General features: G+C 42.1%; 1 protein-coding gene across 6 annotated transcripts in view; it reads right to left on the reverse strand.

The window, feature by feature from the left end:
• Positions 1–20,856, reverse strand: part of LOC144596125 (uncharacterized) — a 95,356-nt gene that overhangs the window by 63,761 nt on the left and 10,739 nt on the right. For 4 of the 6 annotated variants that reach the window (XR_013547573.1, XM_078404324.1, XM_078404306.1 and 1 more), the window contains exons 4-9: positions 18,169–18,885; positions 15,560–15,619; positions 9,648–9,704; positions 7,542–7,613; positions 3,606–3,735; positions 1,386–1,525 (exon numbers count right to left, since the gene is read on the reverse strand). Coding sequence is in view for 5 of the 6 variants with exons in the window: in XM_078404324.1 (XP_078260450.1) it covers positions 1,386–1,525; positions 3,606–3,735; positions 7,542–7,613; positions 9,648–9,704; positions 15,560–15,619; positions 18,169–18,885 (1,176 nt within the window). In the remaining variant the exon portion in view is untranslated. The remainder of the gene's footprint in view (positions 1–1,385; positions 1,526–3,605; positions 3,736–7,541; positions 7,614–9,647; positions 9,705–15,559; positions 15,620–18,168; positions 18,886–20,856) is intronic. The other 2 variants (XM_078404313.1, XM_078404319.1) reach the window with 2 other exon arrangements.

The raw sequence follows: 20,856 nt of genomic DNA on the forward strand, positions 1-20,856 counted from the left end.
TTCATTGGCTATATTTAAGAGGGAGTTAGATGTGGCCCTTTTTGCTAAAGGGATCAGGGGGTATGGAGAGAAGGCAGGTACAGGCTACTGAGCTGGATGATCAGCCATGATCATATTGAATGGCGGTGCAGGCTCGAAGGGCCGAATGGCCTACTCCTGCACCTATTTTCTATGTTTCTATGTTTCTATGATTGGAGTGGAAGGAGGAAAGGCAAATAATTTTCTTTCCAAATTATTCAGAGATACAAGGTCATGGAGCCATACATCATGAAATTAAGTCCCCTGATTTACCCAATCCACAATGAGCATCAATCATTCATTTAGAATTCATTAGAAAGAAAATGGCAGACAATTGTGGACGTAGCCCAGGCCATCATGCAAACCAATCTCCCTTCCATTGACTCTATCCACATTTCACGCTGCCTCGGCAAAGCCATCAGCATAATCAAGGACGAGTCTCACCCTGGTCACTCCCTCTTCTCCCTTCTCCCATCAGGCAAGAGGCACAGAAATGGAATACACATACATCCAGATTCAGAGACAGTTTCTTCCCAGCTGTTTTCAGGCAACTGACCCATCCTGGCCTCCCATCCACCTCATGGAGACCTTTGAACTAAATTTAATCGGACTTTATTTTGCACTAAAGGTTGTACCCTTTATATGTACATTGTAGATGGCTCGATTGTAATAACGTAGTCTTTTCTTTGATTGGATAGCATGCAACAAAATACTTTTCACTGTATTTCAGTACACATCACAATAATAAGCTAAACTAAACACTGATCATCCATTAATCCCTTTAAAAAAAAATGTTCCCCACATTCTTTGGGATGTGAGAAAGCTCTGATTTTTTTTTTCTTCAATACATTTCATACGTATATCACTTCTTTATTCATGGGGACACTGATGATAGATTTGTAGAAAAGAACTGCAGATGCTGGTTTAAGTCGAAGGTAGACACAAAATGCTGGAGTAACTCAGCGGGACAGGCAGCATCTCTGGAGAGAAGGAATGGGTGACGTTTCGGATTGAGACCCTTCTTCAGACATTTTGTGTCTATTGAGGGCAATATGTTAGTGAAGAACAGCAAAATAAGCTTTCTACTTCTGTCTTATTAGTTCATTGTTGAGTTTTCCTTTTCAGGTGCAGAGTGTATAGTTGGTTATGCAGCAAAACCTTTCCGGGCTGTATGCACCAACTCAAAGAAATAAACAACATTGATCTACTTTCCATTTCAGTCACGGATTTGAAATGAAAACCAGGTCTACATGATGAAATACAAAATCCAGTTTTAAATACAGTATTTAAAAAATATATATAATTGATATCATAAACACAAATTATACTCTCAATTTAGTTGTTATCCTTTGAGAGATGTTCCTCACCTTCTCCACGTCCCCCGTTCTAAGAATCTGAATTAGCTCTGCCAACGTACATGAGTTTGCTTCAAGCAGTGGTATAAGACGCCCTTCTTTTACAGCCTCTGATAGTTTAGGGTAACCACAGGCACATTCAGAAGCCAGCTCTATTGGAAAGCACATAGAAAATACATTGATGTATTAGAGTATTTGTCAGGTTAAAATGCCATTTTCTTTCAAAATTTGGTGTCAAGATTTCCACTTTCTTTCGATTGGTTAATTTAGAATGAATATCAATGAAATGTTGTTATATATTGTTGATATATTGTAGTTAAATTAAATTTAGTTCATTTGGAATTAAATCTATAGACCCAGTTGATATAAAGGAAAGAAGATTAGATCTAGTTGTTGGTTTTCTGGGATCTCACATCACATTCAGTCAGGAAGGTTATGCAAGATACAGTATTCCAGTAGACATTATGCAGGAATGAGACCAGTGGGAGTGCAGGAGACAGCTGTCAAAAACCTGCAACTTGCAGGGCAGTAACAGGGTTAAAAGGTAACACAGAGATCTGTGAAAAGTTTAAAAGCTGTCCTTATCAATTTTGCCTGTTTGCGCCTCAACTGAAAATCCCAGCGGGCAGATTAAAAATAAAACAGAGGTTCAGATCTCACTTCCAAATTTAACCAAATATATTCCGTAAAATTAGCCACATTGAGTAAATTGCAACACAATAATGGGAACGTATGGCTGATTTGTGCCCTCTAGGTTATCAGGTACTTTATGAAATTCACTCTGAAGAATTCAAACATCTAATGCATATAAAAAAATATATATATTTGTTCTGAAAAAGACACGTCTGACTGGAAAATTCAACTTCTAAAAGATGGGCACCCAACCTGTGAGGAAATGAGTGAAACTGTGGTGTTCAGATCATGCACCGGATAACTCATTGGATCACACAGTTTAATGAGTGTATGTGTGACCGCAGTGAGCAAAAGATCTAAGAAAAATGAATGGCCCAAGGAAATATATAATGCAGACTCAAAGCCAACAACACTGATGTAAAAGAGAAATTATGGACACCTTAGAGGATTTGTTGCTGCAATCTACACTCCTTTCTGCTTTCCCAGAAGAGAAGCATTGGGTTTAGCCATTTAACGTTGAAAATCTCAAATGCACAGAAGTAATAACCAAATTACAATATTTGCATCACATCTGGAATATATTCCTCTCTCTGTCATACACCAATTATTTTACCAATCAATATACAGTATGTATACTAGATCATGGAGAATATGTTCCTTTGTGCTGGTTGGTGATCCATTTTAGTTCGCAGCAGCTTGTGAAAAATCTAAGGCTTCCAAGTATCTAGCTAGAAATTAACTTGTTGGTCATTTGCCATTTCAGCTTTATTTGGCTTGCCTTATCGTTCATATTAAGTTTGGGTTTCTTTTACGCTGATTTAAATTGAAATGCATTGTGGCCCACTGCACATCTATATTCTCATCTATTGCCCTTCATTATGATCAATATGCAGCTTTTGCTCTATACACACTTACGGGGAATTACTTCAAAAGCCCAGCGTGTCATTTCAGGCCATTCACCATTTCTCCGATTATCGCTCAGACTTTGATTTCTTTCATGAAAGGAAGGTAAGGCGGCATACAGAAGAATAAACAAATCGTTGATCTGAGCAAACTGAAGGTACTCATCAAAGTAATATGTTCACTAGATAGTAAAAGATGAACGAAAATCAAACGGTAGAATCTAGGTCTTTGGTAAAGTATATCGTTATCGGGTGTAATTTTTGACAAAGAAAAATTACTATATATTTAATATTTCTGCAATTCCAAACAGGAATGCTGAATTACAAAAAAATGTAAAGCATTCATCAGAAATAAATATTCGAACTGATTTATGAGGTATGATTTGTGAAGTAAGGAAGCAAGAAACTGATTGTGAATGATCAGCCATGATCACATTGAATGGTGGTGCTGGCTCGAAGGGCCGAATGGCCTACTCCTGCACCTATTGTCTATTGTCTATTGAATACATAATTCAGTTATCTGAACAAATCTGAAAACTCTTGCACCAAAAACTGACAAGATCGGACATGGTTTTGCTGATGTCATCTACATCAACTAAAACAAATTCTTATTGAGTAGTTATCTTTGTCAACAAATGAGTTACTGAGTAAAGGTGTAGAGAGGTTAACTGCAAGCTTTCAAAATGCAATGTCTCACTTGCAAGAATCATGGCCTCTTGAACACACTGTCCAATGGAGGGAGTTTGAGTGTTCTTGTTCCGAGCTGAATCAAACACAGCTGTCCACTTCTGCTGCATTAACTCTTCTCGAAATAAGATGTCTCCGTTCTGTTGGGAACCAAAATGTTCGAGTTGACAAATGCATTTTCTCAGAGGTATAAACTGCATCAATTAAAGCAAATCAAATACTCTGCTCACCTAATTGACTCAAATAAATAAAACTCACTCAAATGACCAAGAAAATTAGCAATCAGGAACAAAGGCTGCACAAAAACAAAACCTAGGCGGTCATTCAATCTTTTTCCAAGAGTCTGCCAGTTTCAATGGCCATCCAACAACCTATCACTCAGTTAAAACTGGCTGGAACCAACTTTAGAAATTTCTCAAGTTATGAATATTTGATTTAGAAGTTTTCAATGGTGACATTGACTTTTTAGTATGCATAACAATAATCTACCACGTTATTTTTTTGCTACAGCAAAGAGCACACGTTGGTCTTCTGAAAAATTCCTCCTTTAGTCCTTAGTAATCGACGTCAATGACAATACCAGCAATTATTGCCCTTCCCCAGTTGTCCTTGAGAATATGGTGGTGGATTACTGTCTAACCTTTTGAACCACAGTTTCATGCTCAGGGGAGCCAATATCAGTGACAGAATTAATTCTAAATACACAAAAGACTGCAGGCACTTGAAGCTTGAGCAAAAGCCAAAGTCCTGGAGGAACACCACTGGTCAGGCAGCATCTGTGGAGTGAAATGTACAGATGACGTTTTGGGTCGGGACCCTTCTTCAGACTGATGGAGTTGGGCTACTCTCCAGCTTTCACCTCCCTACTTCCTCAGAGGGGAATTTAATATTCTGACTATATTCTGAATATTCGGAGTGTGGTGTGTAAAACATCACAAAAAAAGGTAACGCAATTGACATGATCTTTGATCGTGGGGCTTGGGTCGGCCCGCCGCGGACATTTCACCGTCCGGCGCGGCCTGAAATAGGCCGCGGGATTTTTCTCTGCTCGGCGGGGGCTTCAATGTCGGGAGCCACGGCCGCCCCGACATGCAGCGGCAGCGTGTTCGCCTGCCCTGGATCGCGGGGCTTGGGTCGGCCCGATGCGGACCTTTCACCGTCCGGCGCGGCCTGCAACCACAACAGCCTGACCGCGGGAGAAGACGGCAGTGGAAGGGAAAAGACATTCTGGCCTTCCATCACAGTGAGGAGGGGACTGGAGGAGACTCACTGTGATGGATGTTTCTTTTTTTTGTGTGTTGGTTAGGGTTGTGTAATTTGCTTATTTTATTGCTTTTATTGTTGGACTGTGGGTGACTAAATTTCGTCCAAAAAACTTGTTTTTTGGATGACAAATAAAGATATCTTGAATCTTGAATCTCTTGAGCAAAACAATATTACAGTAATCTGCCAGATTATCATAAAACCTCTGATTCATTTATATCCCATTACGGGGGAAATCTGTGATCATAACCTAATCTGGCCTAAATGTAACTGTGACCATGACAACATGGTCTTAACTGTCTTTGAATAGTTTAGCAGGCTGCTCAGTTGAAGGAACCACAAGTAATAATACAAGTAATAATTACACTGGATTAACCCCAAGACTCTCTGCCAACCACTGCCCCACCCTGAGTTTTGATCTCAGGTTAGGACTCAAAGACACAACTGGACCTGTTAATCATGTAAAAAGCATGTCACTGATATATGATTTGCCAACAAATTAGTCAAGCAACAGTCAGGCTTAGCCATTCACACAGAATCATATATTCCAGCCAAACCCACTTATTTTTTTGGAGTAGCCTGTCTCACCACAGCATAGTTCCAGCAGAGAATATGGTATGGAGTCTTAGTCCTTGAATAGTGTGCCCTTTGGCACACTGTTCAAAGAACAGGTCTCTGTACCATTGAGACAAATATGAGCAAGGAAACCTCTTACTGGTGACCTTACCATCTCCTACCCATTCTCAGCCGACCAATCAGTACTTTCCCAAGGTGAATGTTCCTTGGTTGAAGCATTGAAATATCCTAAATGGGGGACAGGATCATAAATAATGCTTGGAAGCATCACCAATCACTGAGGTGGATGAGTGCTTATGGATAAGGCTATCAGCAAGGCATTGCGGGAGCAGTACCTGGTAATAAGATGCCAGCCTATTTAGTGTAGGAGATTAAATTCTATGTGTGCTAAGCATCAGCGTGACTAATAGAAGATACCATCCTCAAAAAGACAAAGCTGAAGCATCAGCACAGTGAGGCAGCTGGTATAAGCCGTTGCCTCACAGTACCAGAGACCCGGGTTCGATCCAGACTTTGAATGTTGTCTGTGTGGATTCTGTGCGTTCTCCCTGGGACCATGTGGGTTTCCTCCAGGTGCTCTGGTTTCCTTCCACATTCCAAACATTTGCGGGATCATAGGTTAATTGGGCTCTGTACACTGCTCCCAGTGTGTGGGGAGTGGATGAAAAAGTGGGATAACATAGAAATACTGTGAACAGGTTATCCATTGTCAACATGGACTTGGTGGGCCAAAGGGCCCATTTCATGCTCTATCACTAAACTAAATTAAACATTCACAACTATCTTTAGCCTCAAATTCCATGTAAATTATCTGCCTTGGCTTCCTCTGTAGACTAGCACTTTGACCAATATCAGTTAAGGTCAATCTGATTAAACTTTCATTGTTATCAAAGAATGACTGAGGGTGTTGGATACAAGGCAGTGACCACAGACAACATCTCAGACATAGTTCCTTCATGCAGCGTGATTTGATATTAGTCATACCTCTCTGCAAAATACCAGCAGGCCCACAACAATACAATTGTGGATCAGGTGGAAAGTTAACAAGGTATGTCTATCCACAAAAGGGAAAGCAAATTTAACCCTTTGATGGAAAGTGTTGGTTAATATTTCTCCTTTAATAGATGCTGTCTGACCTGATAAATTTCCGATCCAGCACTTACTACTTTTGTTTTCAGATTTCCAGCATCTGCAGTACTTTGATTTTCTTACACTCAGTTCCATACTTCACTTTAGCTTAGGTCCAACATGCACAGTGAGCTAAGGAGGCATGAACACAGAACTCGCCCATGCCTAGAATGAGGGAAGCCTTACAAAGAGTGGCACAGTGGCGCAGCGGTAGAGTTGCTGCCTTACAGTGCCAGAGACCCGAGTTTGATCTGTCTACGGGTGCTGTCTGTATGAAGATTTTATGTTCTCCCTGTGTCCGCATGGGTTTTTCACCAGGTGCTCCGATTTCCTCCCACATTCCACAGTTTAAGAATAAGGGCCATTTAGAACAGAGATGAGGAAAAACTTTTTTAGTCAGAGTTGTGAATCTGTGGAATTCTCTGCCTCAGAGGGCAGTGGAGGCCAATTCTCTGAATACATTCAAGAGAGAGCTAGATAGAGCTCTTAAGGATAGCGGAGTCAGGGGGTAAGGGGAGAAAGCAGGAATGGGGTACTGATTGAGAATGATCAGCCATGATCACATTGAATGGCGGTGCTGGCTCGAAGGGCTGAATGGCCTACTCCTGCACCTATTGTCTATTGTCTATCGTCTAATCCAATAATGTGCAGGTGTGTTGATTAATTGCCTTCTGCAAAATGACCTCTAATGTGTAGGATGCAAAACTGCGATAACATAGAACTAGTGTACAGATGGTTGATGGTCGACGTGGACTCGATGGGCCAAAGGGTCTGTTTCCATGCTGTACCTCTACACTAAACTAAACTAAAGTCATGACAAATCAGAGGGGAGGTTTGCCACGTTGCAGAAATGGACATTCAGTCACTAACAGCATTTAAAACACAAAATGATTATACATCACGTGTCTGAATTGTTTAAACACGTCAAATGCTTTCTTAAAACTAGAAAGTGCATTGACTGGGTTCAAAGTCGTTTCACCTGGAGCTGAGATCGTAAGTGGGTCAAAGAGTTTTTTAGGTCTCTGTATCTGCTTGGTGAGCTCTCATCCTCCTAAGGGTGGAAAGAAACAGAACGTCAAATTAACTGACAATTGAATGTTTCACTCATAATGATTTGCCTAACACAATTGAGTCATTAATCTTCTCACTTTCTTTCCCCCACCCCTGCAATCAGTCAGAAGGAGGGGTCCCAACTGGAAAAGTCGCCTATCCATGTTGCCTGACCTGCTGAGATACTCCAACATTTGGGTCTTTGCCCGGAGTCATTTTGATGTTTTAATCTAGTTCAGAGATACAGCACAGAAACAGGCCCTTCGGTACAGAGTCCATACCAATGATCGGTCCCTGTATGCTAGCACTATCCTCCAAACTCCTATCTACAGAAGTTCTCTGACGATTCTGCCATCGTCGGCCGCATCACAGGCGACAATAACAGGGCGTACAGAGAACTGATCAAGGAGTTTGTGGACTGGTGCCAGCGGAACCGCCTCCAGATCAACGCGGGGAAAACCAGGGAGATGGTGGTAGATTTCCGCAGGCACAGCCAGGTCCCCCCGACACCGGTGAACATCCAAGGAATGGACATCGGGAGGGTGGATTCTTATAAGTACCTGGGTGTCTACCTCAATAATAAATTGGACTGGACCGAAAACACCCTTGCGCTATACAGAAAGGGCCAGAGCAGACTTTATCTGCTAAGGAGACTCAGGTCCTTTGGAGTGCAGGGGGCACTCCTAAGGACCTTCTACAACACGGTGGTTGCATCAGCCATTTTCTATGGAGCAGCAGCATCTCAGCGGTGGAAGGGAAGAGACTCGACAAGCTGGTCAGGAAGGCCAGCTCTGTCCTGGGTTGCCCCCTCGACTCAGTGCAGGTGGTGGGAGAGAGGAGGATGATGGCAAAGTTAATATCGCTGCTGGACAACGACTCCCACCCCATGCAGGACACTGTAACTGCATTGAGTAGCTCCTTCAGTGACAGACTCCTTCACCCCAAGTGCTTGAAGGAGAGATATAGGAGGTCCTTCCTTCCCGCTGCTGTGAGACGGCACAACCAGCACTGCTCCCAGCAGATGAGTCAACGCTAACAGTTAAGAATACACAGAAAACTGATGACAATTTATCCTTGTCTTTACTTTTATTTATAATGAATGATCTCTTGCTATCCACTTTGCTGCTGTAACACTGTAAATTTCCCCGGTGTGGGACGAATAAAGGAATATATTTTTATTATTATTACCAGGGAAAATTTACAAATTTTACTGAAGCCAATAAACCTAAAAACCTGTACCTCTTTGAAGCGTTAAAGGAAACTGGAGCACCCAGGGAGAACGTACAAACTCCATACACACAGCACCCTTGGTCAGGATCTAACCTGGGACTCTGGCGCTGTCAGGCAGCAACTCTATGGCTGTGCCACCCTGTTGCCCAAAGTTTTAATTGTTTTGGGTCTAATCTATTCAAAGTTTTTAGTTAGATATATTCTGGAGGAGACATTTACAAGGCATTATATTAGTGGTAAATACTGATAACTCAGCAAAACTCATTTAATATAACTCTGTTTTTCAGAATGCCACACAATGTTCGAACATAGAACAGTACAGAACAGGTACAGGCCCTTTGGCCTCCAAAGACGTACAGGTATGTAGGTTAATTGACTGGGTATATGTAAAAATTGTCCCTAGTGTGTGTAGGATAGTGTTAGTGTGCGGGGATCACTGGGCGGTGCGGACTTGGTGGGCCGAAAAGGCCTGTTTCCGCGCTGTATCTGAAATATGAAAATATGAAAAAATGTCTGTGCTGAATGCAAAAACAGTCTCTGATTGTAATTATTTTAATTACATGAGAGAGAAAGATACAATGTGAATTAAATTGCTCTGTTTATTAATAGTGTGACACTAAGTTGCTTTTAGTAGATACCGTGAAAACTCATTGGATACAATCTTCCCAAGGGTCTGCCACTTGCATCTAGCACTGCTCCATGTGTGGGAGCTGATATATCCGAGGAACAGTTGAGATTCTTTCTCCCCAAAGATTTTAAGCTGCATGTTATTAAACTCATGCTAAGCAAGTGTTTGAATGTTTACCATTTGTTGAAACACTGCGTTGCAAAGGCTGCTCAGGTGTTTATACTTTGAAGATGCCTGAAGTGGAGAAAAAATAATTATTTCAATAATTGTTACTAAAACAGAGACGGCTGTGCTTTCTCACACAGCTCCCTGCGAGAAAATGCTTTACACTTACAAAGCTAATTTTATACATGTATAAAATTATGTATATATAATTATACTGGTGTTACTGACTTAAATCAGCAGGACATGAAAGCTTGTTACTGAAATCCGCAACAACCACTCAATGTCGCTCATCTCTCAGGTTTAACAACAGCCTAATGATCCAACGGGATCCCACTACTGGCCACATCGTCCCACCTCCACCCCTTTCTGCTTTCCGCAGAGACTGTTCCTTCCGCAACTCCCTGGTCAACTCGTCCCTTCCCACCCAAACCACACCCTCCCTAGGTACTTTCCCCTGCAACACCTGTCCCTTTACCTCCCCCCTCGACTCCATCCAAGGACCCCAACAGTCTTTCCAGGTGAGGCAGAGGTTCACTTGCACCTCCTCCAACCTCATCTACTGTCTCCGCTGTTCCAGGTGTCAACTCCTGTACATCGGCAAGACCAAGCGCAGGCTCGGCGATCGTTTCACTAAACACCTCCACTCAGTCCGCCTTAACCTACCTGATCTCCCGGTTGCTCAGCACTTTAACTCCCTCTCCCATTCCCAATCTGACCTTTCTGCCCCGGGCCTCCTCCATTGTCAGAGTGAGGCCCAGCGCAAATTGGAGGAACAGCACCTCATATTTCGCTTGGGTTGCTTACACCACAGCGGTATGAACATTGACTTCTCTAACTTCAAATAGCCCTTGCTTTCCCTCTCTCTCCATCCCCTCCCCTTCCCAGTTCTCCCACCAATCTTACTGTCTCTGGACTAATCCTATCTTTGTCCCGCCCACTCCCCTGACATCAGTCTGAAGAAGGGTCTGCCTGGCCCGCTGTTAATCCAGCATTTTGTGTCTACCTTTGATTTAAACCAGTTCTTTCCTACACAGCCTGATGAATTCTGTGCCTAACTGGTGACAAGTTTGGACGAGCACAAACAATGAGAGTCTGCTATATCCCTTACTTGCTGTAGTCATTCAAGTCACATTTATTTTCAAATGCATAAGTACAGTTGGTTTTAAGGAATGTCTTAAAGGAGGAAAGAGAGGCAGAGTGATTTACTGAGGAAAGGATTTCATTGCTGAAGCGTTGACTGTTCATATTGGAGAGTTTTAAGCAGAGTAAGTGTAAGAGTTTGAGGAATACAGTATCTTGGAAGATTCTAGACAAGCCAAAGGCAAGATGTAAAAAAAAGAACTGCAGAAGCTTGTCTATACCAAAGAAAGACACAAAGTGCTGGAGTAACTTAGGGGTCAGGCAGCAACTCTGGAGAAAACAGATGGGTGACGTTTCATGTCGGGACCCTTCTTCAGACTGGAGCAAAAAGATAGGTGACGTTTCGTGTCGGGACCCTTCTTCAGACAGAGAGTCGGAGAGAGACTGAGTCTGAAGAAGGGTCCTGACCTGACACGTCACCCATACCTTTTCTCTAGAGAAGCTGCTTGACCCGCTGAGTTACTCCAGCACTTTGTGTCTATCACAAGTCAAAGCCAAGTCAGGTTTACTGTTGTGTGCACAAGTAACTGGTTCATGGCTAACACCATGAAAGGGACGGTGAATAGGCCACAGCTCGGAACTGGCAGCACCTACTCCACAGGTTGCCAGACAACACGGGCACAAATGTCTCTCATATCACATCTTGTTGGGATGTGAGGGAAGCTGTTTACACTCTCTTTGTTCTGCTGCTCTGCAGCAAGTTCAATGGCCAGCAATCACCATTGAGCCTATTGTGCAGGAGTAGTTTCTGGGCTGGGGAGTGATGGACAGTAAAATGAAAAAGAAGGGGTTTCAGCAGTATTGGTTTCAGCAATAAAGTTACCACTATTAGAGCTACAACCTCACGGCAACAACGACCCAATCCGATCCAGACTTCGGGTGCTGTCAGTGTGGAGTTTGCACGTTCTCTCTGTGACTGTATGGGTTTCCTCAGGGTGCTCTGGTTTCCTACTACAGCGTAAGATGTGCAGGTTGGAAGTTTAATTGCCCAGTGTAAATTGCCCCAAGTGTGCATGTGATTGGGAGAGACTGGGACAGTTGATGTGAATGTGGGGAGAACAAGATCGGGATTAATGCAGGATTATTGGAAATGGTTGGTTGATGGTTGGCACACACTCAATGGGGCAAAGGACATTCTTCTGTGCTGTATGACTCCATGATTCTCTGTGAGGAATTTCCAACATGATCGAATGGTCTGTTTGTATATGGAGCAGTCATTGGAATATCTGAGGACATAGGTTCAAGGTGAAGGGGAAAAGATTTAATAGGAATCTGAGCGGTAGCTTTTTCACAAACAGGTGGTGGGTGTTTGGCACAAGCTGACAGAGGAGGTAGAACTGAGATGAGGAAAAACTTTTTCAGTCAGAGAGTTGTGAATCTGTGGAATTCTCTGCCTCAGAAGGCAGTGGAGGCCAATTTTCTGAATGCATTCAAGAGCGAGCTGGATAGAGCTCTTAAGGATAGTGGAGTCAGGGGGTATGGGGAGAAGGCAGGAACGGGGTACTGATTGAGAATGATCAGCCATGATCACATTGAATGGCGGTGCTGGCTCGAAGGGCCGAATGGCCTCCTCCTGCACCTATTGTCTATTGTCTATTGTAGTTGAGACAGGGACTATCCCAACATTTAAGAAACAGCCAGATAGGTACATGGATCGGACAGGTTTGGAGGGATATGGACCAAACACGAGCAGGTGGGACTAGTGTAGCTGGGACATGTTGGCCATTGTGGGCATGTTGGGCTGAAGGGCCTGTTTCCACACTGTATCACACTATGACTATAACAATATCTGGAAATGGCTAGCATTCACCATACTGGCTTGAATACACCATTGAGGCCCACATCTCAAAATTAAATTGCCTTGCTTCTTAACCCAGTTTACCAGCAGCAGCCACTGCACACGGTGCATGGGAAAATCGTTACTGTGGGAATGCCAGGAGAGTACAGCAGTTTATCAGGTTCCCAGCATGTAACATAATAATGGGAAGGGCTGGGGACCGCACCAGGTTCCTGGCACAGCAATGGCGGACAGAGTGGATGTTGCTTTTATAGGAAATCTTACCCATCACTCTGTGGTCAAAAATCACTATTATATATCAGAGTTCTGTGTGGAAGCATTATAGATACCAGTTCCATTACACAAGAGTGCAAAGGTTTTACATTCAATCTCTAAAAAAAGACACTCTAGGTCTTCAGTTGATAAAGAGGATGATTCAGAATTGGAAGAAATCAAGGATGCAGGTTAAATATGAAGGACTACACCTTAACCCTCACATTATCGAGGGAAGGCAGAAAGTCTTTAATCAATGACAAGCAAAGGATTTTCCTCGGTAGCCCAATTTATCACTTATCTCACTGTTAACATCATGCAGGATGATCAACTTGAGGTCATTAGACTGCCTGGATTATCTGATGCCTTAAAAATTGTGCTGTGGTCAATAGTAATCCCTCGGTAAACAGCATTTAAACAGATTATTAATATCAGATTATCAGTTGTAGGATAAGATGCCACATTTCCAACTTAGCAGTGCTTTCATTTCATGTGCCCTTGATAAATAAGATTGACAAGCCCTACATAAATATATTTTATTTCTTTCATACTGGTGAATAGGAGATATTAAAGCCATTCTTCACTATGGCAGTTTAAACTTCTTCCTGCCTTGTATTCTACATATAATTACAGTATTTAGTTGATCCAAACCACAATCCTTCCCATGTCTCCCTTATATTGTAGAACTGGATAGATCAACTTGCGGACCACATTAAATCCAATTAAACTCAAATAATTTATTACTTAATGTGAAAGCAGCCCCCAACAAGGAAAAGGCTCTTCAGCTCAGACCAGACCACACCTGGTTGAAGGAGCAGAGTACTGCACTGGTGATACTCCTTCATGTGATTAATCATTCTAACAGGGTACAAAAGGATTTTTTTCTATATTGAGAGCGCATTCCCCAAACATACGCCAGTCTGACGAAGAGTCTCGACCCGAAATGCCACCTATCCGTGTCCTCCAAAGATACCGCTTGACTTGCTGAGTTACTCCAGCACTTTGTGTCCCAAACGTATAATTGCTATCATTATTAAATCAACATCAACAGGAGAAGATGCTACGAAGATAAAAAAAACAAAATGTGGGTTTGTATTAAAAACAGAAAAATCTGGAACAACTCAGCAGGTCGGGATTTGTACAGGAACTGTACAGGACTGGAGCTTAGCAGATGAATGCATAAACAAATCATTCCAAAACTAACTAAACATTAAAGGATGTTGGATAGTATACTGTAAAGCACCATGGAATATGCAAATCTGCCAATTTGAGCGGCACAATGACGCAGCGGTAGAGTTGCTGCCTTACTGCACCAGAGACCCAGGTTGATCCTAACTACGGGTGCTGTCTGTACAGAGCTTGTACGTTCTGCCTGTGACCACATGGGTTTTCCCCCGGATGCTCCAGTTTCCTCTCACTCTCCAAGAGTGTACACGTTTGCAGGTTAATTGACCTGTAAATTGTCCCTAAATTGTGCAGGATTTTGCTAGTCAATGGGGTGATAGCTGGTTGTCAGGAACTCGTTGGGCCAAAAGGCCTGTTTCCGTTTGTATCTCTAAAATTTAAAGTCTAATGTATAAATAAAATAACATGGTAGGCTTGAAAACATACATTCCAACATTCATTAATGTGCTTTTTAAATTCATATCCTCAATTTCAAATCCACCCATGTCCTCGCCTTCCTTCTTCTAATTTTCTACAGCCCGAGAATCTTCCATGACACCATATTCCATGAACTCTGGCCTCTCACACATACTCTGTTTGAAACTCCACACTATTAGCAGTCAAGCCTTCAATAACCAAAATCCTCTTCTCACTAAATCTCTCCACCTCTCTTTCCTTCTTTAAGTCATTCCTTAAAACCAACAAGCATGTTGATCACCTATCCGAATATCTCCTTTTGTGTCTGAATGACACAAATTATCTGATAGTAGTCCTGTGAAGGTCCTTGGGGTGTTTAATGTCTTAATTGTGCTTTATAATTGCAAATTGCTAGGATTGTTTAATCCCATGAAACCATAACTGCAGATTTTGAAGACTGTTATACCCACAATACAATGTGTATGAACTACAGTACCCAATACCAACCACTGGAGCTAGAGATGCAGACATTCACAAATTAACTTGTCACGGAGAGAAAGAATTGTTAATCATTGGAACCTATTTTTGCTTGGGAATGCAAAGGAGAGTTTTTGCTAGAGAACATGTGGCAAATTACTTGTGCAGATCAAGAGCAAACAAATGGCAACGTGACAATGAGCATTGGTTTCAGCAAAGGGATATATATTCATGTTTTATACTTATCATCAGGATAGGCGTAGAATCCAGACAGCCTAAAAGTTCAACTGTTTTTTTTTGTTTCCCATGTGACATTGGCAACAGGGTAGCAGAGAGGACTGCTTTAAATAGAGCTGTTCTGTTGTTACTCAGATCCATTGCAGTAAAGGTGTTGCTCTTCACATTTAACCAGCATGTTCACTTTAGTCTGGACTCCATGTCTGGCTCATCCAATTAATAAATTTGTTAAAAGGCTGGATAAATAATTCCATTTACATTATTAACTTTACGTAGCTAAACTTGCAATGCTGAGCTCTGTGTTAGACACAGTGGTGCAAAGCAGGCTTACAGCAAAACTGCAGATTCCTTTACCTCATCCTCAACCTCATTTTCAAGTGACTGAAAATTACACTGTCAGAAGAATTTCTAGAGTGAAAAAAGACAGACTAGTTCTCACCTCCAGTATAAAGGCCTCCTCTGGTATTACATCTGAACTGAACTGGAGTTCAGAGTTCTGCTAGAATTTAAAAATAAAATGGCAATATGAAAACTCGGCCTTTTGCAGACAGGCAGAATGATTGAGACAGAGGCAGAGATTTGCATGTGTATTGTAAACCTCGCAATTCAGCTTCCTTACAAAGACAGTCCCTCAAAATGGAAAAAGGAGAGACTGCAGATGGTGGAATCTTGAGCAAAAAACAAAGAGCTGGAGAAACATCAACAGGTCAGGCAGCAACTGTGGAGGAAAATGGACAGATGACATTTCGGGTCATCTGACTGATTGAGAATGACTTGCTTCCAGCTCCAGATCTGTGAGCTCTGTGGTGGCTGAAGAGCTCTCTGTTGAATCGGCAGGACTTGCCATAGGTGGGGCAGGCAGTGTTTGACAGATGGGTGGGAGATTGCTACGGGTGTTCAGTACTCCTTTACTGCTCACATAGGACTTTTGCATGTTCCCACCATGTGTGGTCAAGGTACTTGGTTCTGTCTTGAATGCTCCTTTTCCAGTCATGGGCATTGGATTTGCATGTCAACGGGTCAGTCTTTAACCTCTCCCATCTTATAACTCACCACTGCTCCAAGACTTGCTTTTTGTGCGACCCATCTTACCTCATTGATCTGCAGCATAAGTGGGTGCAGGAAAATTACTACAGGGGAATCATCATGGTAAAACAGCAGCAGTGGTAGCTTCATGAAGCTTTCAATGGCCTGTCATTCATTTGTCAATGCATGTTGCTACAATACCTCGTTAAAAATTCCCTTCAAGTTCCAGCCTCATATTTTGATATTAATTATTTTCAAAATTTGTCTATCCTTCCAGTAAATTATTTTGCTGTCCCCTCCTTCTGAGAATTTCTGTCACATTCCAACAACCCTGGCGGTAAAAAGAAACCATGTTGCATTTAAGACGTCTTGGTCTCCAGCTCCTGTTGCCAAGAAGCTCAAATCTACTCAGGGGCGACATAACAGTGCAGCTAGTCACGATGGTGCCCAGGATGGAGGGAAGAGGATAATACATTATTGCCTTCCATCACAGTGCGCTGTGGTGGATGTTTATGTTAATTTTTATGTAGTTGTGTGAGTTGTTGCTTTTTTGATTATGACTGTATGGCAAATCAAATTCCTTGTATGTTCTTACATACTTGACTAATAAATTAATTACAATTACAATTCACAGCTCTAATGATCTAGATTCAATCCTGAGCTCAGGCACTGTCTGTGTGGTATTTGCACCATCTTCCTGTAATCAGGTTTTCTCCCACACGCCAAACACATGCAGGTTGACAGGTTAATTGGCCACTGTAAATTTGTAAATCGCCCTCATGCGTCGAGGTGAGGTGTAATCTGCCATTGGGAGTGGTGTGTTGGGGAGAATTAGAGGGGGCAATTCATTGAGTTGTGGGAATATGAAAGAGTAGGATTAAAAGTAAGCTTGAAAAAATGGAACCATATACACTCCACATTGGAAGCATCTAATTAGACTGTTTCAAGCTGATAGACTTATTTTTCATACAGTGGGATCTAACTAATCCAGGTTACGTTTTACAACTAAATAAACATTTCCATGTGATTTAGAACAATTAAAAATAAGAATTTATCCCGGTTATTTCAAAATTGTATTTACTTAATGCCATTTGAACAAAACAAAATTATTCTAGACTGGGCACTAGAGATACTAGAGGGCATAGCTTTAAGATGAGAGGGGCAACATTTAAAGGAGATGTGCAGGGCAAGGTTTTTATAGAGGGAGGTGAGTGCCTGGAATGCGTTTCTGGGGATGAAGCATATACGCGAGTGGCATTTAAAAGACTTTTGGATAGGCATATAGATATGCAGGGAATAGAAGATCTGTAGGAACAAAGAACTGCAGATGCTGGTTAATACACAAAAGGACAAAGTGTTAGAGTAGCTCAGCGGGTCAGGCATTTCTCAAAAACATGGATCGTGATTTAGGTGATGGCCTTGACATTATGTTCAGCACAGACATTGTGGGCCAAAGGACCTGTTCTTGTGCTGTACGGTTCTAGGTTCCCTGTTGTGTGCGATCACCCAAGCAAACAGTTTGAACCAAGTTGACGAATGAACAAGTTCTGGGATGCTATCAAACAACAGGAGATGAGAAAACATTTCTTCACACAGAGAGTGGTGAGTCTGTGGAATTCTCTGCCACAGAAGGTAGTTGAGGCCAGTTCATTGGCTATATTTAAGAGGGAGTTAGATGTGGCCCTTTTTGCTAAAAGGATCAGGGGGTATGGAGAGAAGGCAGGTACAGGCTACTGAGCTGGATGGTCAGCCATGATCATATTGAATGGCGGTGCAGGCTCGAAGGGCCGAATGGCCTACTCCTGCACCTATTTTCTATGTTTCTATGTTTCTATGAGTACTACAGCAGATAATAATCATTTTACAAAGATGAAAGACAGAGAGAAACATACAAAATTGTGAATTTAACTTTTTGGAGTCAAGGCTTCCCTTTAAAGTAACAGGTCAATTTGAAACATTACAAATAACACCAAAAAAATCCTCACTTGGAGGTATTTCACATTTTGCAGCATTGGTACTTACTGATGAGTTTGTGTTCATTCCACTTTTGTCCTGCACGATATTCTCCAGTTTATCTTCACCTTCCAGCACATTCAGGTTGTTTTCTTGTTCCTGTAAATCATTCAATTCTTTTCTGAGCTTCGCATTCTCTTCCTCCAAATCCTCCATCTGCTCCTGCAGGCTGCTCTCCGATAACTTCAGTTCATGGATCCGCGAGCGGAAATCTTCCAGTTTGTGTGTGAGGAAGCTCTCATTATCTTCAGCACGTTGAAGTCTTTCGAGGAACTGGTCCTTTTCCTGGTTATTTGCCGCTTCTTTTTCCAAAAGGTTCCTCAGGTCAACCTGGAGGATGAGGATTTGCTCTTTAATTTGGTCCGCACCACCCAAAAGGCAACTTTCCATCTTGTTGAGATCTGGATCGTGCTCTGAGAGATCCTTACTCCACCTGGAGTGTGCTTTCTCCAGTTTTGTAAACTTTGCTGTAATTTGTTGTAGCTCAGATTTCAGGACAATACTGATGGCCTTCAGATCAATTTTCTCCATCTCCTGTTTGAAGTGCTGGTTCTGCAAGGACTGTTCACGTTCTCTCAGCTTCACCATTAGCTGCTGCTGCCTTTGTTTGTAGTGCTCAAAGTAGTCGGACTGCTTGTTCATCTCATCCTCCTTCATCCTCAACTGGTTCTGCAAACGCCACACTTTACCCTTTAGAATCTCTTCAGCCCTCTCTTTCTCTGTAAGCTTTAAAAAAGAAGTGCATTATGATTATTGATCGTAGAACTCAGCACCAAACATCTGCGATAAATACCAGTCATACAGCGTAGAAACAGTCCCCTCACCTCAACTTGCCCACCTCGACCATCATGTCCCATCTACACGAGATCCATCTGTTTGCATTGGCCCATATCCCTCTAAATCTGTCCCATCCATGTACTTGTCTAAATGTTTCTTAAACGTTGCGATAGTACCTGCCTCAACTATGAACTACCCCCCTCCAGCAGTTCGTTCCATAAACCCACCACCCTTCGTGTGAAAAGGTTACCCTTTCCCCCCTCACCTAAAACCTATGGCCTCTGGTTCTCGATTTCCTGACTGTGGACAAGAGACTCTGTGTGCTTACCCGATCTATTCCGCTCATGAATTCATATACCTCCATAAGATCTCCCCTCATCATCTGCATTCCAAGGAATAAAATCCTAGCCTGCTCAACCTCTCCCTATAGCACAGGCCCTCAAGTCTTGGCAACATCTCCTTTATCTTCTCTGCTTTCTTTCCAGCTTGACAATATCTTTCATATAATGTGGTGCCCAGAACTGGACACAATACTCTAGATGTGGCCTCACCAATGTCTTATATAACTGCAACATGACCTCCCAACTTCTCTACTCGTTTTTATACACGTATACATATGGCAATGATACTTTTCATGCTATCAAGGTACTTTGCCTGCCCAAGAACCAAGTGATGACCATTCTTTCAATACCTTCATGAACTGATACAACTGTTCCTTGACTCAGCTTGGTTCACTAAGTGAGTCTAACTTACTTATTACAACATAGGAGGAAATGATTTGTTCCAGCAAAACAATCTTATCAGTCCTATTCCCCCTTTCCATTTTTTCAGTAGCCCTGCAACCACCACAAGCTCCACCATTTACCCTTTGATTCATTTGCCACTTACATACATTAATTTGCAGTGGCCATTTAACCTATGAGAATGTATTTGGGATGTGCAAGGAAACCAGAGCATTTATTTAAACTTCCAAAGCCACAGTAAAAAAACTTGCAAATTCTGCATAGACAGCACCCAGGTCAAGATCAAATCTGCTTCAATGCAGCTGGGAGGCAGTAGTCCTGGTTTAGTTATCCTCCCTTTAAGTGAAACACTGCAATTAAAAGTCCCAATATGAAACTTCAACCAGGCCGATGATGCTTCAATTAATAAACTGCTAAAACAAAGATTCATATGCTCAACTTTATGACTTTCTATGCCTTTTAAATTTGTCTCACCTTTTTAACTTTTTGTTTGTTTAACCTGAGTTACTCCACCACTTTGAGTATTGTCTGTAGATCTGCTCACCCCATTACAGGAAAGATGCGGAGGCTTTGAAGAGGATGCAAAAGAGATAAAGACGATGCTGCCTGGATTAGTGGGCATTAGAGGCTGGATAAACTTGAATTGTTTTCTCTGAAATGTTAGAGGGTGAAAATAGATCTGATAGACCTATATAAAATGAGGAGAGGCATAGACAAGGCAGATGGTCAGAACATTTTCCCCCAGGGTCAAAGACTAGAGGGCATAGCTTTATCTTTAAAGGGGCAAGGTTAAAAGAGATGTGCAGGACAAATGTATTTTTACACAAAGAGTGATGGGTGCCTGGGACATGCTGCTCGAGGTAATGGTGGCGACAGATATCATGGAGAGTCTTTCCACTGACTGGATAGCATGCAGCAAAAAGTTTTTCAATGTACCTCGGTACATATGACAATAATTAACCAAACAAATAAATCTACACAAATTCAAAAGTGACGTGAAGAGGCTTTAGGCAGGTACATGGATGTGCAGGAAAAAGAAGGAAATGGATCACATGCAGGCAGAGGAGATTAGTTTAACATGGTATCAGGTTTGGCACAAACATTGTGGGCTGAAGGGTGTATTTCCGTCGTAAGCAGTTTTATCCTATTATTATTGAACTTTGCTTCTGAAGGAACA

This window comes from Rhinoraja longicauda, chromosome 1 (genome assembly GCF_053455715.1).
Source record: "Rhinoraja longicauda isolate Sanriku21f chromosome 1, sRhiLon1.1, whole genome shotgun sequence".
In the NCBI taxonomy this organism is placed as follows: Eukaryota; Metazoa; Chordata; class Chondrichthyes; order Rajiformes; family Arhynchobatidae; genus Rhinoraja; species Rhinoraja longicauda.